Consider the following 27,967-nt stretch of genomic DNA (forward strand, 5'->3'; position numbering starts at 1 on the left):
GAAGGTCCCAGTGGTTTCATCATTCTTCAATGAAAGAAGATTGGAAACACTAAAACTATTCCTACAGTTGGCTGCCCAGTCAGAATGAACACACTGAGAAGAGCTTTACTCAAGAAGGTGACCAAAAACCTAAAGGTCATTCTGACAGTCTTTCAGATTTCCCGAGAACCTGCCAGAGGGACAGTCATCACTGCAGGCACTCCAACAATCAGGTCTTTATGGTTGAAAAACCAGACAGTAGCCATTCCTCAGGAAAAGGCACATGACTTGTTTGAAGATTCCATGGTCTGGTTATGAACACTTTGGACTGAATGAGAGCAATTACATCTAGAAATCAGACACTGCTCATTACGTGGTCATTACTGGATGGCAGTGTTGTGCATGAACGCGTTCAAAAGAACGCGTTCACTGAACACGCTCGTTTTTCCATGAACTTTGAACTGAACGCAACAACTTTGTAATGAAAGAACTTGAACGTGAATTCGTTCAAATTATGCGACATGAACGACAAACATGAAGATGAACGAAACATGAAACCTGATGAATCGAGTGGCACGTCTACTTGCAAGATATTTTACGTTCTACTACTTCACTGTCAGTCTGATGTTGTTGTCACTCACTGCCCTGAGGTGCCGCGTGTGTGCAATGCATCATGGATAACGTAGTGTGAAGCCGGAGATAGTGGATGGCTCTATGATTTGGCTCCATACTACGTTACCCATGATGCAGCAGAGCAGAGTAGGCATAACCCAGCGTTCCCTAGCTACAGGCAGCAGACAGCGCGCACACCACAGCCGGCGCACACTCACAGCAACACGGCCAGTGAAAGTTCAAGTAGCGGCACGGAGAACACAGATGAGTACAATGCCAAATAATTTTAGAAATTTGATTGTTGTGTGCATACACAGATGTGTACTGAAGAATGAGGCTATCTGAAGCTTTCCTGTTTTGTATTTTGAGAAATAAAAAGCCCTTGAGCATGCATCCCTCTGTCTGATCAGTATGGTTGATATGGTCAATGCTGTTGATATGGATCTTAAAATAGCACTCCTTCAGTGTATATACATATTGGCAGTCATCTTTTTAGAAACACACACATTTATGAGGAAGTCTAGTTGTCGTTTATTAGAAGTTACTGTTAGTTGAAACTGAAAGCATTTGTTTGAAGTCACGTGTAACGTTTTGGTAGCAGTGGTTGAGTCAGTGAAGAAATCAAAATATTTTGTCCTTTTTTCCATATATAGTATGTACAATAACTTCCATTTTGTGTGATAGAATATAATATCTATAATATGTGAGTAGTTTTGAGCTAGAATGTAGCATATGATTTTAGTCTTTATTTTCATATCCCACCTAAAAGTAAAATGAACTGAACTTTGAACTAGTTCAGAATTAAAACTGTGAACTATGAACGTGAACAGTTCACTTTTAACATGTTTGAACTGAACTTGAACTAGTTCAAAAAAAGTGTGAACTTGCACAACACTGCTGGATGGATGACAACTTGAATGGATAGAAATACAGAGACATATTTGAAGAAAATCTGTATAAGTGCATTCAAGACCTCAGACTAGGTTCAGGTGCAAATTTTAATAAGTGGCCCATCCAGAGTTCTGACTTCAATATGACAGCAACACTCCCAATCCAACCTGACAGACAACCTCTGAGAAGTTTCTCAGAGAAGAATGAGAGAAGATCCCCAAATCCATGTGTGTCAAGCTGTAATATCTTACTCTGAAAAGTGTTAATAGCTGCTAAGAGTGCTTCAACGAAGTACTAAACGTAAAGTGCATTTACATAGTAAATGTCATGTCTATTTTTTATTATTAATGAGATGATTTAGAACCCTGTTTATATTTTAGATTAATGAAAAAAATGTACATATTGAATTTTCTAATATGATGGCAGCATGATGAAAATTTCATTTATTCACTGAATATTCAAAATATTGTTCATACTGCTTTGGTGGAAAAGCAGTTAGACTAGGTATAAGTAGACAATGAGAAGTTAAAAAAAGGTTATTAATGATATTAATCTGTAACATAACTTAATAATAATAATAATAATAATAATAATAATAATAATAATAATAATAATAAGCCCTGTGATGACCTGGCGACTTGTCCAGGGTGTACCCCGCCTTTCGCCCGTAGTCAGCTGGGATAGGCTCCAGCTTGCCTGCGACCCTGTAGGACAGGATAAAGCGGCTACAGATAATGAGATGAGATGATAATAATAATAATAATAATAATAATAATAATAATAATAATAATAATAATAATGTGGTTATTGGACCTCTCGGTCTGGCCAAGAAAGGGATGGAGAAGAATAATAACAACAACAACAACTTTATTTATCACACATACACTTAAGCACAGTGAAATTCCTGTCTGCATTTAACCCATCTGAAGCAGTGAACACACACACACATGCACACACACGTGAGCAATGAGGACACACACACACACACACACACACACACACACACACACACACACACACACACACACACACCCAGAGCAGTGGGCAGCCATGCTGCAGCACCCAGGGAGCAGTTGGGGGTTAGGTGCCTTGCTCAAGGGCAGTTCAGCCCAAGGCCACCCCATGTTAACCTAACCACATGTCTTTGCACTTTGGGGGAAATCAAAACACCCAGAGGAAACCTACGCAGACATGGGGAGAACATGCAAACTCCACACAGAAAGGCCCTCGTCAGCTACTGTGCTCAAAGCCAGGACCTTCTTGCTGTAAGGCGACAGTGCTAATCATTACACCACCGTGCCACCCATACACCAACAAAATCCATGGTAGCATCAAGATACAAGAAGTGCAGAAGATCATCCTCCTTGGAACTGCTCACATACTAAGAAGGACTTTATCCATGAAATAAATCCATCACACCTTCATGGTAACCCCAAGTCTAAGAGATGGACTCAGCTTCAAGAGTGAATAGAGCAGGAAACTAAGGACAAATTATTAATAATAATAATAATAATAATAATAATAATAATAAATTTCTAGGAATTTGCATGTTCTCCCCGTGTCTGCGTGGGTTTCCTCTGGGTGCTCCGGGTCCCCCACAGTCCAAAGACATGCAGGTTAGGTTAACTGGTGACTCTAAATTGACCGTAGGTGTGAATGTGAGTGTGAATGGTTGTCTGTGTCTATGTGTCAGCCCTGTGATGACCTGGTGACTTGTCCAGGGTGTACCCCGCCTTTCACCCGTAGTCAGCTGGGATAGGCTCCAGCTTGCCTGCGACCCTGTAGAACAGGATAAAGCAGCTACAGATAATGAGATGAGATGAGATGAGATAATACATTTCTAGGAATTTGCATGTTCTCCCAGTGTCCGCGTGGGTTTCCTCCGGGTGCTCCGGGTCCCCCACAGTCCAAAGACATGCAGGTTAGGATAATTGGTGGGTCTAAATTTACTGTAGGTGTGAATGTGAGTGTGAATGGTTGTTTGTCTCTGTGTCAGCCCTGCGATGACCTGGCGACTTGTCCAGGGTGTACCCCGCCTCTCGCCCATAGTCAGCTGGGATAGGCTCCAGCTTGTCTGCAACCCTGTAGAACAGGATAAAGCAGCTACAGATAATGGATGGATGGATAAATTTCTATAGCACCTTTCACAATCCCAAGGTCACTTTACAAGAGGGAGGAAAAAAACACAAAGTGGTAAGAGTAAAAGAGAAATGTTCATGGAAGAGAGAAGTCTTTGACTGAGATTTGAAAGTAGAGAAAGAAGGGCAGTCACAGAGAGGTTGAGGAAAAGAATTCCAGAGTTTTGGGGGCAATGGCACTGAAGGACCTGCCTCCCATGGTGGATAGTCTGGTGCATGGGACAACAAGTAAATTGTTGCTAGAAGACTTTAGTGAGCGAGTGGGGGTGTAGGGGGTCAGTAGTTCTCTAAGGTAGCTCGCAGCAATATTTTGCAGAGCTTTGAAAGTGATGAGCAAGATTTTAAATTTAATACAGAACAGAACCGGTAGCCAGTGTAGCTGAAAGAGGATGGGGGTGGTGTGAGCAGAGTGTAAACTCTAGCTGCAGAGTTCTGTATCTATTGTAGCGTTTGTTAAGACTTAGCAGGAAGACCTAAGAAGGGTGAATTACAGTAATCTAAATGAGGCATTATGAAAGCATGAACCAGAGTTTTGCATCAGAAGGGGACAGAGACGAGCAATGTTACGGAGGTGAAAGAATGCAAGTTTGGTGAGTGACTTAATACGAAAATCAAAATTGAGTCATGGATCAAATCCATCCTCCATCCTCTAAGATTTCTGAGAACAGGAGCAGGCTAAACAAGCACACCATCAGTTGGATGATTCAGATAGTAGGGATTTGGAACCAACAAGTAGGACTTCAGTTTTATCAGAGTTTAACTTGAGAAAGTTTTCCTGCAACCAAAACTTTAAATCTGAGATACAGTCAATTAACAAGGGGGTAGGATGTAGATTAAAAAGAGAAGAGGCCCAAGAATTCATCCCTGAGGGAATCCACACTTAACAGAAGAGGTGGCGGACTTGTGTGATCCTAGTCTGATAAACTGTTGTCTCTTTGTAAGATACGACCTGAACTACTGAAGGGCTATGTCAGTGATACCGATAGAAGAGAGACGGGAAATGAGTACATTGTTGTTAACAGTGTCAAAAGCAGCACTTAAGTCAAGAAGGAAGAGAATATTGAGAGAATCACTATCAGCAGAGCACAGGGATCAGTAACAGCACACAGAAGAGCCGTCTCAGTGCTCTGACGTGTACAGAAAGCAGATTGCTTTAACTTTAGTATAAACACTGGAATCATGTACATGGGAGCTGAATATTCTTAACATTTTGGTGCTTTTCTTTTCTGTCTCCATCTAAATTATATTAGTTCTATTTAGGGAATTTTTAATAAATAATAAAGCACTGTCAAGAATCAGATTAAAGTTTACACTGCTTTACATGCTGAGCAAAGAAATATTACAGAAATAGGACAAGATCCTGATTTTTTTGGGGGAAAAAACGTTAGCACCGACTCATTAAAGTACACAAAAAAGACACCCCCCCACCCTCCTCCCCTGGTCTTTTTCTGTGCATTTTGATTGTCAGCCCCACTTGTCTCATACCTCAGACCTGTCTGATCTATTTATTCTTGTCTTTCTTCATCTCCCACACTCACCTGTTCAGCTTTGTGCTGTTCCAGTTTATATCAGCCCACCAACTGTCGTTCAGACGCACCCATGGCATTCAAGCTCGTCGGTCTGGTGGTAGTCTTAACAAAATCCTTCTCTCCCCACTCCTACCCCCCCACACTCACCCCCTCTCGTCCTCTCTCACTATCCCTCTGAAAGTTTTGGAGCAGTTAAAAGAGAAGAACAAAAAACTTGAGTGTGTGGCTGTGCCAAGCTGTCTGTGTGCCAGAGAGGGACAGCCTATGAATGCTAATGAAGAAAGGAGATAGAAGGGGGGGGGGGGGGGGGGGGGGGGGATGGGGCTCAAAACAGGGGCTGTACGGCCTGAACACTCGGACTACCCTACACAAAGAGAGAGCACTCACAAAAATAAATACCCCCTGCTGCCCAACACTCACTGTTCTATAAATGTGCAAAGGCGTTCACGTATCCATAAAAGTGCACAAAGCAATACACAGGCTACCACAATGTGGTACATTTTGTTCGTAGCTGGAATCTCATAAAAAACATCCTGTCTTCCTTTATTACCGGCATCCCAATCAAGAACAAATAGTCCAGCAAAGTTGACTGTCCCACTGTGCCTTAGAAATGCCTTGAATAGTGGCACTGATGACAACCACATGTTCCACACTGTCTCATCAAGCAGCCTGGTGAATTTCATGCAGCTTCATCTAAAGCAGTCGCCTAATCAGACATCCTCAGCTACTGTGGCCACTTGCCTGGTGCTGTTTTGCTGGGGAATTTGGTTTGGGTGAGGGATGAGAGAACGATGAGAGAGAGCAAGACTGCATGCTTTACACAGCAGTACAGTTTCAGTTCACTTTTGTCCTGGAATGGTGGGTATCCATGGATACCTTTTGAACAACTCCCACTATTTCCCCCTTCACCACATTCCTCTGCCCCCTCCAAATGTAGTATACACACATGGTTGTCTTACTATCTTTGTGAGGATGTTCCATTGACATAATTAGTAATGTAGCTGATTGATACAAATGGTAAAATAAATCTAAGCTGAGAGAGAGAGAGAGAGATGTTTTGATGTCCTGATGAAGTAAAGCATTATTTGCAGAGTAACCCAGTGACAAGTCATTCTAACTTTTTGATCATTCCCTTTAATCTTTTATCATCTCATCTCATTCTCATTATCTCTAGCCGCTTTATCTTGTTCTACAGGGTCGCAGGCAAGCTGGAGCCTATCCCAGCTGACTACGGGCGAAAGGCGGGGTACACCCTGGACAAGTCGCCAGGTCATCACAGGGCTGACACATAGACACAGACAACCATTCACACTCACATTCACACCTACGGTCAATTTAGAGTCACCAGTTAACCTAACCTGCATGTCTTTGGACTGTGGGGGAAACCCATGCGGACACGGGGAGAACATGCAAACTCCGCACAGAAAGGCCCTCGCCGGCCACGGGGCTCGAACCCGGACCTTCTTGCTGTGAGGCGAGAGCGCTAACCACTACACCACCGTGCTGCGCATGTTTTATCATATCTAGACTAAATTATTTAGATTTAATATTCCTCTACCCATAGCCAACCGCTGCAATCTACTCCTTTTAATTTCATTTTCACTTTTATTTCACATTCTTATTCCTGCCTTTAAAAAAAACAAGTTTTGCACACATACCACTCATAAGTTACATCCTGTACTTATTCAGTGAGTCAGATTCTGAGAATGAAACTTGAATGAACTTGGAAACTTGGATGTGAAATAGGAGTTGCTTCATGAGGGCTGAAATGTAATATATAAGCACAATGACAGCTTGGCAGAAGATCTGATTAAACTTGTAATAAAAGCGCAAGATTTGTACTGTAAGTGTTACAACTCTCAGGAACACATTCCGCAATTGATTTTCACATAAAATTTTCATTAGTGAGAACAAGCTTTCTAAAAGCCACTTCTCAAGATGTTATTTAAGGTCAAATGCGAAATTCAAATTTTAGCCTGTTAAGACTTACATTTTGAACCATGATGTAAATACAGCACAGACCACAGGATCTGTCAGTGGTCAGGGGGCCACTTTATATTGTGTGTGTGTATATATATATATATATATATATATATATATATATATATATATATATATATATATACACACACACACACACGGGCAATATATATATATTAGAAGCTTTTAGAAAGCTTATTCTCAGTAATGAACATTTTATGTAAAAATCAATTGCAGAATGTGTTCCTGAGAGTTGTAACACTTATAAATCTTGCACTTTTATTACAAGTTTCATTACATATTACAAGTTGCGGGCTTGTAGTGGTTAGCACTGTTGCCTCACAGCAAGAAGGTTCTGGGTTCGAGCCCAGCGGCCGGCGAGGGCCTTTCTGTGTGGAGTTTGCATGTTCTTCCCGTGTCCGCGTGGGTTTCCTCCAGGTGCTCCGGTTTCCCCCACAGTCCAAAGACATGCAGGTTAGGTTAACTGGTGACTCTAAATTGACTGTAGGTGTGAATGTGAGTGTGAATGGTTGTTTGTCTCTGTGTCAGCCCTGCGATGACCTGGCGACTTGTCCAGGGTGTACCCCGCCTCTCACCCATAGTCAGCTGGGATAGGCTCCAACTTGCCTGCGACCCTGTAGAACAGGATAAGCGGATACAGATAATGGATGGCTGGATTACAAGTTGCCTCACAGCAAGAAGGTTCTGGGTTCGAGCCTAGTGGCCAATGAGGGCCTTTTTGTGTGGACTTTGCATGCTGTCCCTGTGTCTGCGTGGGTTTCCTCTAGGTGCTCCGGTATCCCCCCAAAACATGCAGGTTAGGTTAATTGGCGGCTCTAAATTGACCGTAGGTGTGAATGTGAGTGTGAATGGTTGTTTGTCTCTATGTGTCAGCCCTGCAATGATCTGGCGACTTGTCCAGGGCGTACCCCGCCTCTCACCCATAGTCAGCTATGACCGACCCTGCACAGGATAAGTGGTTGCAGATATATATATATATATATATATATATATATATATATATATATATATATATATATATACTGTATATATAAACTTCCCTCTCACCCTGAGCTTGAGGGAGGAGTGTCATCCTCAAGCTCAGGTCCTCTTCCAGAAGCCTGGGAGTTTAAAGGTTCTCCGCAGTGTCTTAGCTGTTCCTAGGATTACACTCTTCTGGACAGAGACCTCAGATGTTCTACCTAGAACCTGCTGGAGCCACTCTCCCAGTTTGGGGGTCACAGCCCCTAATACTCCTATCACCAGTGGGACCACTTTGACAGCAGCTGGATGATGTAGTGATAGAGTCACTGCTTTTGAAACAGCAGGTCAGACGTTTGAATCCTGGTTAGGGCAAGCCTCCAGTAACAGTCCTCAGGCTTAGTTCCCCAATCCTACACAAGCCTACCTTGGAATAATACTCAGAGAAATACAACTAAATAGCCATAGTGGCTTGGATGTCACCTGGATTAACAAGGTCAGTGTCAGAAGTTGGGAGACCAGGACATACTGATGACAAGTGGGCTACTGGAACAAGACATACATGGACATAAATATATACAGAAAGTCATATTTAATCATTATAAAAGTTATTTCATTAATTATTGGGTTAGTTAGTTGACTTTTCACTTGAGTTGAACAGGTTTAAGCCAAATGTCAGTGACTCAAAAACAGGTTTGCATAGACATCATGACAAATTGGACATAATTTGTTCTCTCAGTTGAAAGGATAGGATGAAAAAAAGCTCTGAGTGTAATAAATAGCCAGGATATTACTGTACACATTCATACAATAAGCCTGATATTTAATATTATTATACATACAGGACACTTTTTCGATGGAATAAAAACATGCATTTTATTCCCTTCTAGCATGTTTCATTTATTTGGTTTGATAGCATGCAATATTGTTAGCATATCGCTTATCCTACGTGTATTACGCCACCCTACCCAATGGAGAATGAGCATTGAATATGGTTTACGATATTGCATGGTTATCAAGACAACATGGCATCACATGTTGGAGATGTAAAACGTCTGCACTAGCGAGTGACTGACAATTTGTAAACAAACATGGCTGCCAGGTTTGCTTCGTTAAATACATAAGATTTTGAAAGAGACACATTGAACACCTGAAAGGAATGTGTATGTATAATAATAATAATAATAATGGCTGCCTTTTTTCGTGGTATACCAGATATATTCCGTTCAGCTAGCATGATATTGAACTCGTCTTCAACTCATTCAATATCATACTAGCTGAATGGAATATATCTGATAGACCACAAAAAAGAAAGCCAGCCAATATTGTTTAAATATTTACGTTCATGAAATAAATATGTACTGAAGGACTCCACAGAATTTATTTACTGTTAAAGGCTTGAAAACATTTGAGAACCCCCAGTATAGACGATGTAAAAATTCAACCTGTACAGACTTCTGCATGAAGTTAGAGCTTCTTTCTTCCTTTTGTTTGCTGCTGCATTTCCTCTTCATTGAACAGATGATGTAAGATGTATTGTTGAAGCTGATGCACTCATTGATGTGGAGTGTATTAACCATATGTTCTCCATTCCAGTAGTACAGAGAACAATGCCTCTTTGTCCTTTTACTATTTCAAATCTGTTTCTTTCTGTGTCTCGGCTTCATTGTCCTCTTTGTACAAACTCTTTCATCATGCATACTTCCTTTTCTCGCTTTTTTTCCCCCCCTCACGCCAGTGTGCTTTTATGCGTACTGTGGAACATTTGCCTTAGACAGGAATAGGATTTGCACTAATCTTTCAGAAATTATATCAGAATAGCATTGCTTTTGCTGCTAATTTAATTTCTGGTCATGAGAAGATAATAATGATGTTGATTATTTCTCGTGCAGTGTGAAGCGATGTTGCTTATAAACTCATCTCATCTCATTATCTCTAGCCGCTTTATCCTTCTACAGGGTCGCAGGCAAGCTGGAGCCTATCCCAGCTGACTACGGGTGAAAGGCGGGGTACACCCTGGACAAGTCGCCAGGTCATCACAGGGCTGACACATAGACACAGACAACCATTCACATTCACACCTACGGTCAATTTAGAGTCACCAGTTAACCTAACCTGCATGTCTTTGGACTGTGGGGGAAACTGGAGCACCCGGAGGAAACCCACGCGGACACGGGGAGAACATGCAAACTCCACACAGAAAGGCCCTCGCCGGCCCCGGGGCTCAAACCCAGGACCTTCTTGCTGTGAGGCGACAGCGCTAACCACTACACCACCGTACCGCCCTTGCTTATAAACTATACTCTGAAAAAAAAGTCTTTCCATAAATGTCTAAGATTTACTCAGATTAAAGCTGGCCTATTTGTGAAATCACTGCAGGCAAGGTGCATTCAGCTATCACAGCCAGCCACTACACAGAATCTTAAAAAAGAGATTCAGCAAAACAATTCTGCAATTCTCATTCAGTAGCGCAATTCATTCTGTACGCGAGCATCTTTAAAACCCAAGAGCTGAACTGCACATATTAACCGGGTTCACATATAAAATAACTTAAAGGCCAGATGTGGCTTTTTTTTTTGTATTAATCTTTATAAAGAAAAGGATTTAGTCACAGAAGGATTTACACATAGTTGCACAAACTTCATGAGAAGAGACATGACATATTGCAGGCACCTACTGAGTCGAGGATCTCATTCCAGCTCCTCAGGAACAAATATATTCACAGCTACAGCTCTCTAACCTCATGCTCATGATAGGATTCTTTCTCTTTTTGTCTAACACAAAATACTTCACATATACGAACCTAACACTGACAAAAGAAATAAAAATAAAACATAAAAAATACATGCATCTGCACATTTACAACTGTTAACTAATTAAGACTTTTGTACATATGTTGTGAGTGAGGAATTCTGTTATTTACATATAATTACAGGTGGAGAGAGCTCTCCATATGAGAGATTTACACTGTATATTTACAAAAATAGCCGCATTTTATTTAAGCTTTATCCTCTTGCTATACAGAGGACAGTTTGTGATGATAAAGGCACACACTTTCACAACGCACAGCTGAGGGGAAGCAAGTATATGAGCCAGGCATGCTACAAAACATCTACGAAGATGGCTGATAGTCTGATGGCTAGCTATTATAACTCTATTATTGCCAGGGTACTGTGTGTGTGTATAGTTCTTGGTTGGTGACGTGGCACTTTTAAGAAGCCGCTGATACTGAGGGCAGATTTATAAAAGCAAAAATGCTCTTTAGTATGTGTGAGGTGGAGTTTTCTATCATACATCACAAAAGATACTACATTTTTCTTTCTTTCACTGCATTTTTTTTTGAGTAATACAATAGCAGTACAACCCTGATTCCAAAAAAGTTGGGACAAAGTACAAATTGTAAATAAAAATGGAATGCAATAATTTACAAATCTCAAAAACTGATATTGTATTTACAATAGAACATAGACAACATATCAAATGTCAAAAGTGAGACATTTTGAAATTTTATGCCAAATATTGGCTCATTTGAAATTTCATGACAGCAACACATCTCAAAAAAGTTGGGACAGGGGCAATAAGAGGCTGGAAAAGTTAAAGGTACAAAAAAGGAACAGCTGGAGGACCAAATTGCAACTCATTAGGTCAATTGGCAATAGGTCATTAACATGACTGGGTATAAAAAGAGCATCTTGGAGTGGCAGCGGCTCTCAGAAGTAAAGATGGGAAGAGGATCACCAATCCCCCTAATTCTGCGCCGACAAATAGTGGAGCAATATCAGAAAGGAGTTCGACAGTGTAAAATTGCAAAGAGTTTGAACATATCATCATCTACAGTGCATAATATCATCAAAAGATTCAGAGAATCTGGGGGCGTCGTGGCTCAGGTGGATAAGGTGCCATACCATAAATCCGGGGACCCGGGTTCGATTCCAGCCCGAGGTCATTTCCTGATCCCTCCCCGTCTCTCTCTCCCGCTCATTTCCTGGCTCTACACTGTCCTATCCAATAATAATGGTGAAAAAAGCCCAAAAAAATCTTTAAAAAAAAAAAGATTCAGAGAATCTGGAAGAATTTCTGTGCGTAAGGGTCAAGGCCGGAAAACCATACTGGGTGCCCGTGATCTTCGGGCCCTTAGACGGCACTGCATCACATACAGGCATGCTTCTGTATTGGAAATCACAAAATGGGCTCAGGAATACTTCCAGAGAACATTATCTGTGAACACAATTCACCGTGCCATCCGCCGTTGCCAGCTAAAACTCTATAGTTCAAAGAAGAAGCCGTATCTAAACATGATCCAGAAGCGCAGACGTCTTCTCTGGGCCAAGTCTCATTTAAAATGGACTGTGGAAAACTGTTCTGTGGTCAGACGAATCAAAATTTGAAGTTCTTTATGGAAATCAGGGACGCCGTGTCATTCGGACTAAAGAGGAGAAGGACAACCCAAGTTGTTATCAGCGCTCAGTTCAGAAGCCTGCATCTCTGATGGTATGGGGTTGCATTAGTGTGTGTGGCATGGGCAGCTTACACATCTGGAAAGACACAATCAATGCCAAAAGGTATATCCAGGTTCTAGAGCAACATATGCTCCCATGCAGACGACGTCTCTTTCATGGAAGACCTTGCATTTTCCAACATGGCAATGCCAAACCACATACTGCATCAATTACAGCATCATGGCTGCGTAGAAGAAGGGTCCGGGTACTGAACTGGCCAGCCTGCAGTCCAGATCTTTCACCCATAGAAAACATTTGGCGCATCATAAAACGGAAGATACGACAAAAAAGACCTAAGACAGCTGAGCAACTAGAATCCTACATTAGACAAGAATGGGTTAACATTCCTATCCCTAAACTTGAGCAACTTGTCTCCTCAGTCCCCAGACGTTTACAGACTGTTGTAAAGAGAAAAGGGGATGTCTCACAGTGGTAAACATGGCCTTGTCTCAACTTTTTTGAGATGTGTTGTTGTCATGAAATTTAAAGTCACCTAATTTTTCTCTTTAAATGATACATTTTCTCAGTTTAAACATTTGATATGTCATCTATGTTCTATTCTGAATAAAATATGGAGTTTTGAAACTTCCACATCATTCCATTACGTTTTTCTTTACAATTTGTACTTTGTCCCAACTTTTTTGGAATCGGGGTTGTAATTTGAAAATATGTATTGAACTGCATGATGTCTCGGCGAACAGATCTAAAATGAGAAACGTAATGGCAAAAATCAGTGATGCTGCTTGTCTAATGGATACTAACAGGAAGCAATTTACCACCTGCTGAGCTCCTGTTAACATTTTCTCCATTAGATGACTGAATATGGCTGCTGATTTAGCCAGTGCACGTATCACATACTGCTATACTAACAAACAGAACGCACACTTAACCTACCCTGCTATACAGCACTGGACAAAATGCACATGAGCTTCAAATGTTTCAGTGCAGCAATTGTGACAGTCTCAAACTATAGATCCTTTGGATGATGACAAGTGGATGGAGTGAATTCGGGTGGCCAGAGTCCTCTCCAGGGCATGCAGCACGTCATGGCATGTGCTCTCCACTGGGGTGTCATAGACAAGCTGCTTGAATGGCTCCAGTTCAATCAACACCACCATGTTCTTCAGGAAGTAGCCCTCGATGTAGGACAAGAGCTCTGGTGCGTCCAGGAACTAATAAGAAAACAACAAAATTAGGACCATATGCAGAGTTGAATTATGCACGTGTAGTCAGGACTTACTAGAGAAATTGTGTACATTAGTATTCAGACCTCAGACACAACTACAGACTTAAGCACTATTCAGAAGTTATTATTAAATGCATTAATATGTCAGTATTAATAGTATTGGATGATTTAAGTCCAAGTATTTTCTTATTCAGAGACAATTTTATTCTAGGGATAAAATTATGAATTATATGAAAGTGAGCAGCAAGCATAGGAGAGGAGTCTTCAGTTAGCGTACTCTTTAAACTGAAAATAATGACAGGGGAAGCTGAAATTGTCATGTTATGCTTAACTTGCAAGTGACGTCAAAGCAAAATGGAAACCCGGATGTCGGCCATGTTGGTGAAGATACAAACGCGGGGTCAAGCGACATTCCATACAAAACATAGTCAGGTGTATGCAACTCTCTTTGTTTTTCCACTGCTTTAAGTGTTCTTCTAGCTATGCCATATCTTTGTGCTGTATATGGTTGTGGTCACAACAGTACTCGTGACCGTGGCATGTTCTGATTTTTTACAATTCTGTCTGTGATTCAGAAGGAGGGCAAGGAAACTCTGAGGCTTAGTACGGAGAGGAGACGAGCACGGCTGAACAACATCGGCAGGGCCGATCTAACAGAGGCTAAAACCAAAACAGCTCGTGTCTGCAGTAATCATTTTATCTCAGGTGAGACTCAAAAGCTTTCTCGATAATATCATGGAAGAATTTTATTTCGTGTTGCTAGAATTTTGCTATAAAATGAGTGCTCTCTAGTTGTGGTTCACTCGGTCGTTGTTATAATTTTAACACATGTATTACCATTTCGCTTCTAGGAGCATCAGCAAAATTATACGATAGAAACAATCCAAACTGGGCACCCACTCAGAAAATGGGCTGTGTTTCATCCAAGGTCAGACTTGATTCTTTGGCAGCCAAACCAGACAGGACGCGATATCTGGGCACTCGATGGTCGGTAGAAGTCTCTTATCTTCAGAAAAGTCTGACTTTTTAAAATAATATGGGTCAAAACCACAAAAATCTATCTTCTGTTTGTATCGAATCTTCGCTCGACTGTTCAAATCGTGGTAATACTGAGAAAATTCAGCATTGTTTACAGACACGCTTTCAGCAGCTGCCATCCTAGTTGCTTTGTGTATCCACCATCATGGCGGATGCTCATGACGCAGCACATTTTGACCACGTGGTTGCAAGTCATCTATATGGCCAAAGGTTTGTGGACACCTGACCATCACACCAATATGTGCTTATTGAACATCCCATTCCAGATTTAATTCTCCCATTGCTGTTATAATAACCTTGACTTTTCTAGGAAGGCTTCCCACTAGATTTTGGAGCGTGGCTGTAGAGATTTGTGCCAATTCAGCTGCAAGAGCATTAGTGAGCTCAGGTGCTGATGTCAAGGGAAGAGGCCTGGGACACAGTCTGCAGTCCATTTCATCCCAAAAGTGTTCAGTGGGGTTGAGGTCAGGGCTCTGTGCAGGCCACTCAACTTCTTCCACTCCAACCTTGGCAAACCATGTCTTCATGGCCTTTGCTTTGTGCACAGGGGCACTGTCATGCTGGAACAGGTTTGGGCCTCTTAGTTCCTGTAAAGCTACAACATACAAAGATATTCTAGACAATTGTGTGCTTCCAACTTTGTGGCAACACTTTTGGGGATGAGTCATATACGGGTACAATGGCCAAGTGTCCACATACTTTTGGCCATATGGTGTAAATTGAAGCACATTTTTCCAGTAAAACACTCATGTCCATATATGTAATATAATGATATATACATACTGGGAAATATGCCACTTGTATTTTTTCCTATGAGCTACATCCGGGACACGGAGAATCAAAACTGTGACATGTATCTCTACATGTCACTCATGAGGAAATTGATGAATTGTTTTGATAAGTTTGGTTGCTTTTTGTTTGTGAATGTGTCTATATAATAAAAATAACATCACACGTTGGCTTGAAGATATGAAGTTTATCTTCTCATGTTGAAAAACTTGCATTTTTCATACGAAATACATCACGAATCTGAGTGACATATTTTCCAATATCTTAATTTTAATGACATCACTCCCAATGTTTTCCTGCTGACTAGATGCGCGTTGTCAAAATAGCAAACCAGTTAAATCTTAAAATTCTTTTGATTAACTTGCATATTTTTTGTGGGTGTGTCTATATAATAAAAAGAATATTAGACGGTGATGCGAAGATATGAAGTTTATCTTCTCGTGTTGAAAAATATTAATGTGGTTGAATATGTTCATCACTCGAAGATATATTTCATATCTCCGCGCTACCATGTAATATCCTTTATATATTACTCTATTTTCTTTTTCCTTTTTTTTAATGTGCTTTCAATTACGGAGGTTTGAACTACATGCAGGTAATTTACATAATCAGAATGGGAAGTCCAAAAAAATGAGTCTTAACCATCCCTGAAAATGCATAACTTTGCCCACGTAAATACTGGCATAACCTTTCGCCAAATCTGAATACGGCCCTGGCAGCAATGAGTCAGTAAAAACAGAAGTTTGTGGAAAGAATTTATTTGCTATACTTTAGCATGGTTGTAGATCTCTACACAGGTCTCGGTGTTGATATTCTTGGAGCAGATGATCTCGCAGTGCCTCTGTAGTGCCTCCAGCTGGAAAAACTTAGCCGCAGACAACAGCTGATGGACGAGAAAGTCTATTAGCATGACATCACATGGATCATCTGCTGATAACGATTCTTTATGCACGCATTTTTACAAGTGTAATGATGCATGAAGAAATTAACAGGACTTACATCCATAACCTCAGTGTTCCTGATGTGTAGTGCATCTGTTCCACCATAGTACAGGTACTGCATCACCAGCTTTAAGAAAATGCATAATTAATGTCACTTTGAGGTCAACGGCATCATGATAGCCTTTACACTATTTACACACACTGTATGTGTGATTACCACGGGCAGGTAATTCAATATTCTGTACTGAGAAAAAAGTATACACTCAAAATTCATTTACAGTGGAAGTATAAAGATCATTATTTATGCAGTCAACAAATATTTAGGCAAAATACTTAATTTTATATAACTCTTTAATAATTTGTTGAACAGTGTTTGTACATTAAGCTCTAAATCTGGAGAATACATCCTTTCATAGAGAAGAAGCTGTGATTATAAATAACCAATGTACAATATACAGTATGTGTGGGTCTGATGGCTCAAGAACATCACAAAACACTCCAGAAAGCACATTACTTTTTTACTTTAGTGGTATAGTGCTGCAAGTTTGAATAAAAATGCACAAAAATACGTACAATATCATTCAAAAGTTTGGATACACCCACTCATTCATAGGTTTTTCTGTATGTTGACTATTTTCTACACTGTAGAACAATACTGAAGACATCAAAACTATGAAATAACTTATGGAACATATATGGGATTATGTGGTAACAAAAAAGTGTTAACAAAAGCAAAATATGTTTCATATTTTTCAAAGCAGCCACCGTTTACCTTGATGACGCTTTGCACATTACTGGCATTATCTTAACCAGCTTCATGAGGTAGTGACCTGGAATGCTTTTCAATTAATAGGCATGCCTCGTCAAAAGTTAATTAGTGCAATTTCCTGCCTTCTTAATGCGTTTGAAATCAAAGTGTAAATAATAAATCATAAAAATACAGTAAATAGCCCTATTCCACAACTGTAGTAATCCACATTAGGTCAAGAACCGCTCAACTGAGTAAAGAGAAATGACATCCATCATTACTTTAAGACATGAAGTGTCTTTTAATTCATAAAAATAAAGAAATAGAAGGTGTATCCAAACTTTTGACTGGTACTGTGTGTATTTTCATGTCTGCCACTGCCTAAGACTTATCGTTAGATTGTAATAGCTGATGTTTTGAATTCATATTATATTTATCTGCATTCTTGAGACATTTACTGGTGTAATTAAACAATGGCTGCTCGACATGCATGCATACGGTAAGTGAGTCTTGAGGAGGTTTTCTGTTCTTTGCTCAGTCTAGGAAAATGTGTCAAAATTATTTCTCATGGTAATCATACATATACTACAGATATGGTGGATAGAGATTCAGTAGATCACTGTAGTTTATAATTGTCTATGCAGAATCCACAAACCTGGAACACATTATACTTCACATTGCTAATTTCAATGCAGGTGTTCTCTGATGCTGGCCTGTTCGCTAGTAGAGATTTAAACCTTTATGAAAGACAAACAGATACAGTGTCAAGGAAATATATTTTGTGTATAAAAAATTACATATACTGAAATTTATATATGTACATATATCCCCAAAAATCCCCATGGTGCGACATCTCATCTCATCTCATTATCTCTAGCCGCTTTATCCTGTTCTACAGGGTCGCAGGCAAGCCGGAGCCTATCCCAGCTGACTACGGGCGAAAGGCGGGGTACACCCTGGACAAGTCGCCAGGTCATCACAGGGCTGACACATAGACACAGACAACCATTCACACTCACGGTCAATTTAGAGTCACCAGTTAACCTAACCTGCATGCCTTTGGACTGTGGGGGAAACCGGAGCACCCGGAGGAAACCCACGCGGACACGGGGAGAACATGCAAACTCCGCACAGAAAGGCCCTCGCCGGCCACGGGGCTCAAACCCGGACCTTCTTGCTGTGAGGCGACAGCGCTAACCACTACGCCACCGTGCCACCCGGTGCGACATTTATATAGCTTGCGATATTTTGCATCGCTTTCGCTGATCCAGTAACTATCAATGAATAATTACCTCAAAAGCACCCCTACGGGATACATTTACCACTTTCTTTTAACATCATCCATGACTCTGTTGGACTGAGGCTGGTTCTAGAGGGCTTGAGACATGGACTCATTTTAAATGACTACCGTGTAGTTACTGTCCAGGACCAGAAATGAGTCAACACTTGACAGCGTCCATTCATTGTACATGTACTGACTGATTCTGAGTCCTTGTCTCCATGTTTTCAACACTGCATGTTCAGAGGTTAGAAAGAATAAAAACACTTTTTATGACTGACTCTCTTGTATCAACAACAGTTCTAGCTTTGTTGGTAACATTTTGTACAGGTTAAAGTTGGTCTCATGTTAGAAACAGAGCATCAGTGATGAATATTCTGACATAACTGGCACAGTGCCAAAAATGAATTTGGCATGGTACCAACCAATCAGTGAGGCATCAAATTAAATTACCTATAGCTGTTTTGCAAATCCATAGTAAAAGTAGTGTGATTCTGGTCCAAAAATACACTTTAGACGTAGCTGAAACATCATGTATATTTTGAAGGCTTTCTGCCTGGAAAATGGACCATTTTGGGTTGCACGCACATTTATTGTCATGTCAGATTTACAGTAACTTCCCCGGTCCAGTTTCACTTTGGTTTGTGTTTCCTGCATACGGAGGCTTGGGAGTGTAATGCAGCAGGTATAACTCAATACTCAATTCTGATTGGTCAATTATGCTATTCTACAGTCTGTTATTTCTGTAGAACAGACCATTGCTATGAATAACAGACAGTGGCTATGAACCACATCATTAGCAGAAGCGATAAAATCATTTTTAAATCAATATTTTGCAGCAAATTATTAATTTCTTTCACAAGTAGCCATGTAATAAGCAGGACAATATACAGCAAGCCAGTCATTATCATAAAATAAACCCTGACCGGGGTTGTTCTGGATTCAGAATGTCAGCACAAATCCATCCTGAATGGCTTGCATATTAACATGTGATCTCAGTGGCGTCCAAGATTTATTTGAAATTCTGATTTTTTTTTCAATTTGTTTAAACTTTTCATTACAAGTGCAATGAAGTGTGAAGTCAAAGAGCATTACCTACAATGTCGTTTGACTTCCAGCTGACAGTGACACCAGTGGGATTTAACCCTTGCTTCACTTCAAATTAAAGATGAAAGGCAATGCAGCAGTGATTTTCATCTTTAATCTGTCCAGCTAGTTCTAAAGCATCACCTTTCATGCTAATACCATAATTAACACCATCATGCTCATCATACCATAGATCACTAACTAGCTGAGGGAAGTCTGTAAAGGTTTGAGTGCGGTGCAGTGAAGTGACGTGACGTGCATGGGCTCACCTGTTGGAGGCAGTAAAGAGCAGAACTTTATGAGCATAGAACGGTTTTCCTTCCACCAGGAATGTCACATCTGACATCTCCTTATTGTTCAGGAAGTGGGGATCTGACAAACACAGGCAACATGAATAAACCGCCAGGTTCGCTGACATAGCATGAACATGGAAAAACAAACAAAAGCAATGCTGAAAAGAGACTGTACACTAGATGGCAGAGGAGGCCTTATATGACAGAGATGACTGTAATTTGAGAGCTGTGATGTCTCCAAACAAAAGAGAAGAAAAACATCATGAACGTGTTTGCTGTAGCTATACAAGAGAAACATTGATAACTTTACTGTAACCACCTCACTCGGCTCAGTAAAACCAAAATATACAGTAAATAAGTGAATATATGACTGTATAAATTATTCATAAATTATGGTAACACACACCCAGTCTGGAGGTCTGTTTCTTCTTGATCTCGGTGAGTTTAGGAACAGGGTAGGGTCCGTAGCATTGAGTGAAGATCACTGCCAACTGCTGACTGATCACTTCATTCTACAAAATAAATTAACATAATAAACATGACAGGCACCACAAGTAATGGCCACAAGTGCCCACATGCTTCACTGATGTTGCAACAGAAGTGCTGCAGGGGCGGCGATGCATGAATTTTGTGGATGCAAATCAGAGGAGAGTTTAATGTTATTTTCATCTGTGCTATGCCTCTTCTAGCTCTCCTTTGTCCGGGTGGGTGGAAAACGGGTAGACTAAATCCTCAGCTGAATTATTTGCTCTCTCCTTGTCGTTTGATGAGTGCAACTTTGAGGAGCTAGTCATCAACATGACAGTTCTTTCACCCTCCCTGCATTGCTGTTTTCTTTTACACATCTTTCTCTATGTCTCCTTCTTCCTCCATGGCATCTCTATCTCTCTGTGTTTCGGGGATATGAATGCTTTTTAGACATACTGTATATGTTTGCGTGTTATATGTATGAGAACCCAGGTACAACCAGTTCTCACTGCAGAACTAAGACAGGATTTCCAATAGATCACCTCTGCCGGATGCACACACACACACCCAGCAGTGCACACTCAAACACACAACTGAGTGCACACATGCAGTACAGGGCTGGCATGACAGCAGGTGATTTGTTCAGGCGGTTAGGCTGATTGGCATGTCAGACTGAAGTGGAATCTCTCACTTCTCCTATACACACAGGAAGAATGCACTGTGAGCAGGTATGAAACTGAACCTTTCCACCAGAGTCAAAGCAAAGCCCACACTATTACATAACACAGTTCTGCTTCCAAGCAAATCTCCCTGTTTAAAACATTCAGCAGATCACAGGCTACATTACTGTCCCTATCAGCAAGTAATAAGAAATGTGTGGTAAAGATTCAGAATGCTGTGTGTAGGCAGAGTGGACTGAGTGGGATGAGTGTGTGTGTGTGATGGTGCAGGTTCTTGCAGACCTTGCTGGCACGGAGGATCTGGAACATTAGAGGCAGGCCGTGTGTGATGAGCTCCTCAGTGTACTCCTCCTCCTCGATGCAGCTGAACTCCTTCAGCAGGCCCTGGATCAACGGCCGCCTGTGCTGCAAGAAACACGTGCGCAAAGATTCCAGCCAGGTGTGCAGCGTCCATGGTACTCCTGACACAAACACACACACACAAAGTCCATGTTTAACATCTCATCACAGTGATTATGTACCGAACACTATCTTTGTGGACCGCGAGTTGGCCTAGTGGTTAGCGTGTCCGCCTCTCGATTGGGAGATTGTGAGTTCTACTCACAGTTGGGTCATACCAAAGACCATCATAAAAATGGTACCTACTGCAATACAGACGTGAGTGGGGAGTCAGACTCTTGTGGTTACCAGAGGACTTGTAACCAGGGCTTTGAACCAGAATTTTTTTCCTATTGGTTCGTTCCGAACAGAAACGGAATTTTAACGTTTCCGGTTTTGGGTTCCACCATTAAATAGACGTTCCCGAACCGGTTAGAACAAAAAAATTACGTTCCCTGTCAGCTGTTTAACAAATGGCTATAAAATTATGTCTGTCTCATCCAGCTTAAGCCAAATGTAGGCTAATTCTATTACAACCTTCATTAAATAAGACAAGAAATAATTCAAAACAATTATTATTTCAAATGTTGGCGATTTGGATTCTCAGTATGTCTTCCCATCTACACAAACAGAAAAAGTGCCAAAAATGAAAGATAATTCGTTTAGTGTGTTACCAAAGGCTAGTCAGGCCCTATGTTAACGTCATTTAATGTTCGCGAGCCTCTCATTAACGTGGACAAATATATTGATATCGTGTTTGAAATTGACGTTTTTGAATAACGATAGACTGCAATATTTACCTCTTATTTAAGATGTGGAGACGTGATAGTAGTCCACCCTCCCGCTCTCTCCATTCAGTCAGCGAACGTCACACAGGAAGTGAACCCCAGCGGGTCATAGAAACTTGCGCAGGAGAAGAATGACTTTTTTATTTGTAGGCTACGGAAACTTTGAGGAACGAAATAAAAACCGGTATTAACCGGTTACCATTATTTTTAATAAGCGTTTCTGTTCCGGAACATAAAAAATAATAAAGTTTCTGGTTTCGTTTCTGTTCCATGTGAAATAGAAAAAGTTCCCGGTTTTCGTTCCTTGAACCGGTTCAAAGCCCTGCTTGTAACCCTAGCTGTATACTGTAGGTGAGAAGCCGAGGGCTATAGAAGCAGAGCTCGGCGCTACCTGATGTGCTCTAAGGGCCTGCTTAGTACTGGGACGAGAGACTGCCTGGAAAGACCAGGTTCTGACACGGGAAGGCTTTTGACTGTCTTTGCCCTGTATTGTCCATCTTTAGTAGCACTTGAAGATGAAGAACAAGATTTCTTATTTGCTATATATGGGAAAACCATAGTCTAATGGTTAGAGAAGCAGCTTTGGGACCAAAAGGTCACTGGTTTGATTCCTTGGACCAGCAGAAATGGATGAAGTGCCCCTGAACAAGGCACCTGCTCCCCAGGCTGCTCTTGGTGTGTTGCTCTGGATGCTAAATTCCATTTAATGTAACATTCATTTATTGTCAGTAACTGCTTTATCGTGATCAGGGTTACAGTGGATCCCAGGAATACTTTTTGGGAGCACGCCCTGGATTCAGAAACTTATTCACACCTAGGGGCAATTTAACATAGGCAATCCACTTAACATGTTTTTAGGAGGTGGGAGGAAACCCACACAGACACAGGGAGAACTTGTGAAACTCTGCATAAACAGTAACCCAAGTTCAGGGTCGAACCAGGAACACTGGAGCTGTGAGGTAGCAACACTATCCACTGTGCCAATTTTATAATTTGTATTTATAGTCATAGCAAGACTAGGTATGTGACTTCTGCAAAATGCTCTTGTGTTCTGTATTTACTTTTATACAGTGGCATTGGGTAATCTGATTCTGCCGCATTTTAGAGCAAGTACAGGTTGTTGATCTACTCTGTGGCTAGAAATTCTCTGGAGCATCAAAGATTCATCAAAGGCACCTTCTGTTTGTGAACAGTTCATGAGCAGTGCTGCAGTGCTAACAAATGCTTCAGTGACTCATCAGGGAGGAAATGCAGTCTTAGCAATGTGTTTACTGACTTGTTTCTATCCAGCAGGTTGCCAAACAAATGAACTGTTGTTACTGGACGTTTAATAAATGCTTAAAATGCTTCACATAATCATCAATGTCTCATTATCTCTAGCCGCTTTATCCTTCTACAGGGTTGCAGGCAAGCTGGAGCCTATCCCAGCTGACTACGGGTGAAAGGCGGGGTACACCCTGGACAAGTCGCCAGGTCATCACAGGGCTGACACATAGACACAGACAACCATTCACACTCACGGTCAATTTAGAGTCACCAGTTAACCTAACCTGCATGTCTTTGGACTGTGGGGGAAACCGGAGCACCCGGACAACATGCAAACTCTGCACAGAAAGGCCCTCGCCGGCCACAGGACTCGAACCCGGACCTTCTTGCTGTGAGGCGACAGCGCTAACCACTACACCACCATGCCGCCCTAATTATCAATGTCACCAATTATTTGTCATACTTTTAACTAGCAAGTAAACTGGATGCTAGCTAGTAGGCAAAGCTGACTTGTTTACTGACTTGTTTCTATCCAGCATGTTGCAAAACAAACAAACAAACAAACTGTTGTCACTGGACATTTAATAAATGCTTAAAATGCTTCACATAATCATCCATCCATCCACCCATTATCTGTAGCCGCTTTATCCTGTTCTACAGGGTCGCAGGCAAGCTGGAGCCTATCCCAGCTGACTATGGGCGAGAGATGGGGTACACCCTGGACAAGTCACCAGGTCATCGCAGGGCTGACACAGAGACAAACAACCATTCACACTCACACCTACGGTCAATTTAGAGCCACCAATTAGCCTAACCTGCATGTCTTTGGACTGTGGAGGAAACCCACACAGACACGGGGAGAACTGTGGGGGAAACTCCACACAGAAAGGCCCTCGCCAGCCGCGAACCCAGGACCTTCTCGCTGTGAGGCGACAGTGCTAACCGAAACTCCACACAGAAAGGCCCTCGCCAGCCGCGAACCCAGGACCTTCTCGCTGTGAGGCGACAGTGCTAACCACTACACCACCATGCCGTCCCTCACATAATCATCAATGTCACCAATTATGTGTCATACTTTTAACTTGCAAGTAAACTGGATGCTACAGTAGCTAGTAGGCAAAGCTGCAGCAGCACTGCTCATGATCTTGTAGCTATATAACACAGGAGAAAAATATAACAGCAGGTCAATGTTTGTGGCAATATTTTCGACACCAAACAGAGTGCAATTGAACCTTCATGAGATGATACCTACATACAGTTAGCATTAGCTAACATCCACCAATATGCTAACATTACCCTTATCAGCTGAAGGGACACTACTGATCTTATGCATATCTCACTGAATAATGTTTCTGAATATGCAAAAAATGTGTATTTTATCTTGATACATTTTCACTTGCAGTATTGTGTAGCTTATTTCTTCACATTCACACCTGGCATATTTTGTATTTTCTATCACAACACATTTGGAAGTACTTTTGTCCATTCCTTGTGATACTGTTTCACAGGGGTCATCAAATAAATTTGATGGAGGAAGGATTTGGGCCTGAGATCCTAATACTAACCTAAGCTGCGTATGTCCAGTGTGATGTCCACGTGGCCATGCTCCGAGCTGTGATACATGGCTTCTTTCAGAGCTCTGAGTTTGGCCTTCCCAGTGCGTGCTGCTTCCATCTGCAACGAATTCCGCTCGCCTGCCTCCGTCCCCTCAGCCAAGATCTCCTCCAGGGACAATACATCCCCTTTTCCCTTCTCAGCCTGGGACAGTAGCCGACGGAACACATTCCTGAACCACACAGGCAAAGGGAGGAGATAATCTATAATTCATTTCATGTGCTGTTAAGCTTCAGAAGTTGACGTCCAAATCATTTAAATAAGTTTGCTAGCTGGCTTATTTGGCTCTCCAATAATACTGGGTGTCCCAAAAGTCTCCATATGTAGGGAAAATTAATCCTTTTTTGAGCAAAAGTAACTATATTTACAAAACATCCTCTACATGGTTACCATTTACATGAATCTTAATTTCCCTGAGGGAACCCTCCCAAAAGGATCAATAAAGTTTTATCTGATCTAATCTAATTTCTTTGTAACTGCCCATGGCGTCGTTTCTCCCACTCATGAAGAACTCGGGTTAACACATCTGGTGTTAGGCATGTAATTGCACTTTGAATGTGCCATGATTTCAGTATGTTGTTCTTTTGTCAAGACATTCTTAAAGGGTATCTGAAAAAAAAATAATATAAACTTAGTATAAAATGTTTTGGAAGATATTTAGCTAAAAGGCGTTAATTTCTCCTATGTATAGAGACTTTTGGGATACCGTGAATTATCTGGCCATTTTCCTACAAAATGTTCACGTCGTCCAATATTTTACAAGCGTTAGCTAGTTTAGCTGAGAAATTGGTGAGTTACTGTTGTATCTACAACCCCGATTCCAAAAAAGTTGGAACAAAGTACGAATTGTAAATAAAAACAGAATGCAATGATGTGGAAGTTTCAAAATTCCATATTTTATTCAGAATAGAGCATAGACATTTCAAATGTTTAAACATTTCAAATGTTTAAACTGAGAAAATGTATCATTTAAAGAGAAAAATTAGGTGATTTTAAATTTCATGACAACAACACATCTCAAAAAAGTTGGGACAAGGCCATGTTTCCCACTGTGAGACATCCCCTTTTCTCTTTACAACAGTCTGTAAACGTCTGGGGACTGAGGAGACAAGTTGCTCAAGTTTAGGGATAGGAATGTTAACCCATTCTTGTCTAATGTAGGATTCTAGTTGCTCAACTGTCTTAGGTCTTTTTTGTTGTATCTTCTGTTTTATGATGCGCCAAATGTTTTCTATGGGTGAAAGATCTGGACTGCAGGCTGGCCAGTTCAGTACCCGGACCCTTCTTCTACGCAGCCATGATGCTGTAATTGATGCAGTATGTGGTTTGACATTGTCATGTTGGAAAATGCAAGGTCTTCCCTGAAAGAGACGTCGTCTGGATGGGAGCATATGTTGCTCTAGAACCTGGATATACCTTTCAGCATTGATGGTGTCTTTCCAGATGTGTAAGCCGCCCATGCCACACGCACTAATGCAACCCCATACCATCAGAGATGCAGGCTTCTGAACTGAGCGCTGATAACAACTTGGGTCATTCTTCTCCTCTTTAGTCCGAATGACATGGCGTCCCTGATTTCCATAAAGAACTTCAAATTTTGATTCGTCTGACCACAGAACAGTTTTCCACTTTGCCACAGTCCATTTTAAATGAGCCTTGGCCCAGAGAAGACGTCTGCACTTCTGGATCATGTTTAGATACGGCTTCTTCTTTGAACTACAGAGTTTTAGCTGGCAACGGCGGATGGCACGGTGAATTGTGTTCACAGATAATGTTCTCTGGAAATATTCCTGAGCCCATTTTGTGATTTCCAATACAGAAGCATGCCTGTATGTGATGCAGTGCCGTCTAAGGGCCCGAAGATCACGGGCACCCAGTATGGTTTTCCGGCCTTGACCCTTACGCACAGAGATTCTTCCAGATTCTCTGAATCTTTTGATGATATTATGCATTGTAGATGATAATATGTTCAAACTCTTTGCAATTTTACACTGTCGAACTCCTTTCTGATATTGCTCCACTATTTGTTGGGGCAGAATTAGGGGGATTGGTGATCCTCTTCCCGTCTTTACTTCTGAGAGCCGCTGCCACTCCAAGATGCTCTTTTTATACCCAGTCATGTTAATGACCTATTGCCAATTGACCTAATGAGTTGCAATTTGGTCCTCCAGCTGTTCCTTTTTTGTAGCTTTAACTTTTCCAGCCTCTTATTGCCCCTGTCCCAACTTTTTTGAGATGTGTTGCTGTCATGAAATTTCAAATGAGCCAATATTTGGCATGAAATTTCAAAATGTCTCACTTTCGACATTTGATATGTTGTCTATGTCCTATTGTGAATACAATATCAGTTTTTGAGATTTGTAAATTATTGCATTCCGTTTTTATTTACAATTTGTACTTTGTCCCAACTTTTTTGGAATCGGGGTTGTAGAATTACTGATAGATATTTACCCTAAAATGAAATTTGAAATATTTCGAGGTACTGCTACTGAATAATAAGAAGAATTTGTTACATCTACATTACAGCACAGTGAAATTCGTTTCTTTGCATGTCCAAGCTTGTTCGGAATTTGGGATCAGAGTGCAGGGTCAGTCATGAGACATCACTTATAGAGCAGGTAGGGTTAAGAGCCTTGCTCAAGGGCCTAACAGTGGCAGCTTGACCCTCCGACCTTCTTATCAGAAAGCCTTTAACTGCTGAGCCACCACTGTTCCCATTTTGCTCCCACAGATGGGAAAGTCATGGCCTAATGGTTAGAGAAGCAGCTTTAGGACCAAAAGGTTGCTGGTTTGATTCCCTGGAC

The 27,967-nt window shown here is 41.2% G+C and overlaps 2 protein-coding genes across 2 annotated transcripts in view; both read right to left on the reverse strand.

Moving 5' to 3' along the window:
- Positions 1-5,245, reverse strand: part of mlc1 (modulator of VRAC current 1) — a 32,837-nt gene extending 27,592 nt beyond the window's left edge. Inside the window, exon 1 of the mRNA XM_060922923.1 lies at positions 5,159-5,245. The gene's annotated coding sequence lies outside the window, so the exon portion shown is untranslated. The remainder of the gene's footprint in view (positions 1-5,158) is intronic.
- A 6,538-nt stretch (positions 5,246-11,783) lies between these two features.
- The window catches only part of btbd11b (BTB (POZ) domain containing 11b), a 175,929-nt gene continuing 159,745 nt past the window's right edge, over positions 11,784-27,967 (reverse strand). Inside the window, exons 10-17 of the mRNA XM_060923745.1 lie at positions 25,115-25,335; positions 21,400-21,578; positions 20,376-20,481; positions 19,946-20,048; positions 17,967-18,048; positions 16,622-16,690; positions 16,392-16,505; positions 11,784-13,781 (exon numbers count right to left, since the gene is read on the reverse strand). Of these exons, the coding sequence (XP_060779728.1) occupies positions 13,572-13,781; positions 16,392-16,505; positions 16,622-16,690; positions 17,967-18,048; positions 19,946-20,048; positions 20,376-20,481; positions 21,400-21,578; positions 25,115-25,335 (1,084 nt within the window). The 3' untranslated portion in view covers positions 11,784-13,571. The remainder of the gene's footprint in view (positions 13,782-16,391; positions 16,506-16,621; positions 16,691-17,966; positions 18,049-19,945; positions 20,049-20,375; positions 20,482-21,399; positions 21,579-25,114; positions 25,336-27,967) is intronic.

The sequence above is a fragment of the Neoarius graeffei genome, chromosome 6 (assembly GCF_027579695.1).
Source record: "Neoarius graeffei isolate fNeoGra1 chromosome 6, fNeoGra1.pri, whole genome shotgun sequence".
Taxonomy (NCBI): Eukaryota; Metazoa; Chordata; class Actinopteri; order Siluriformes; family Ariidae; genus Neoarius; species Neoarius graeffei.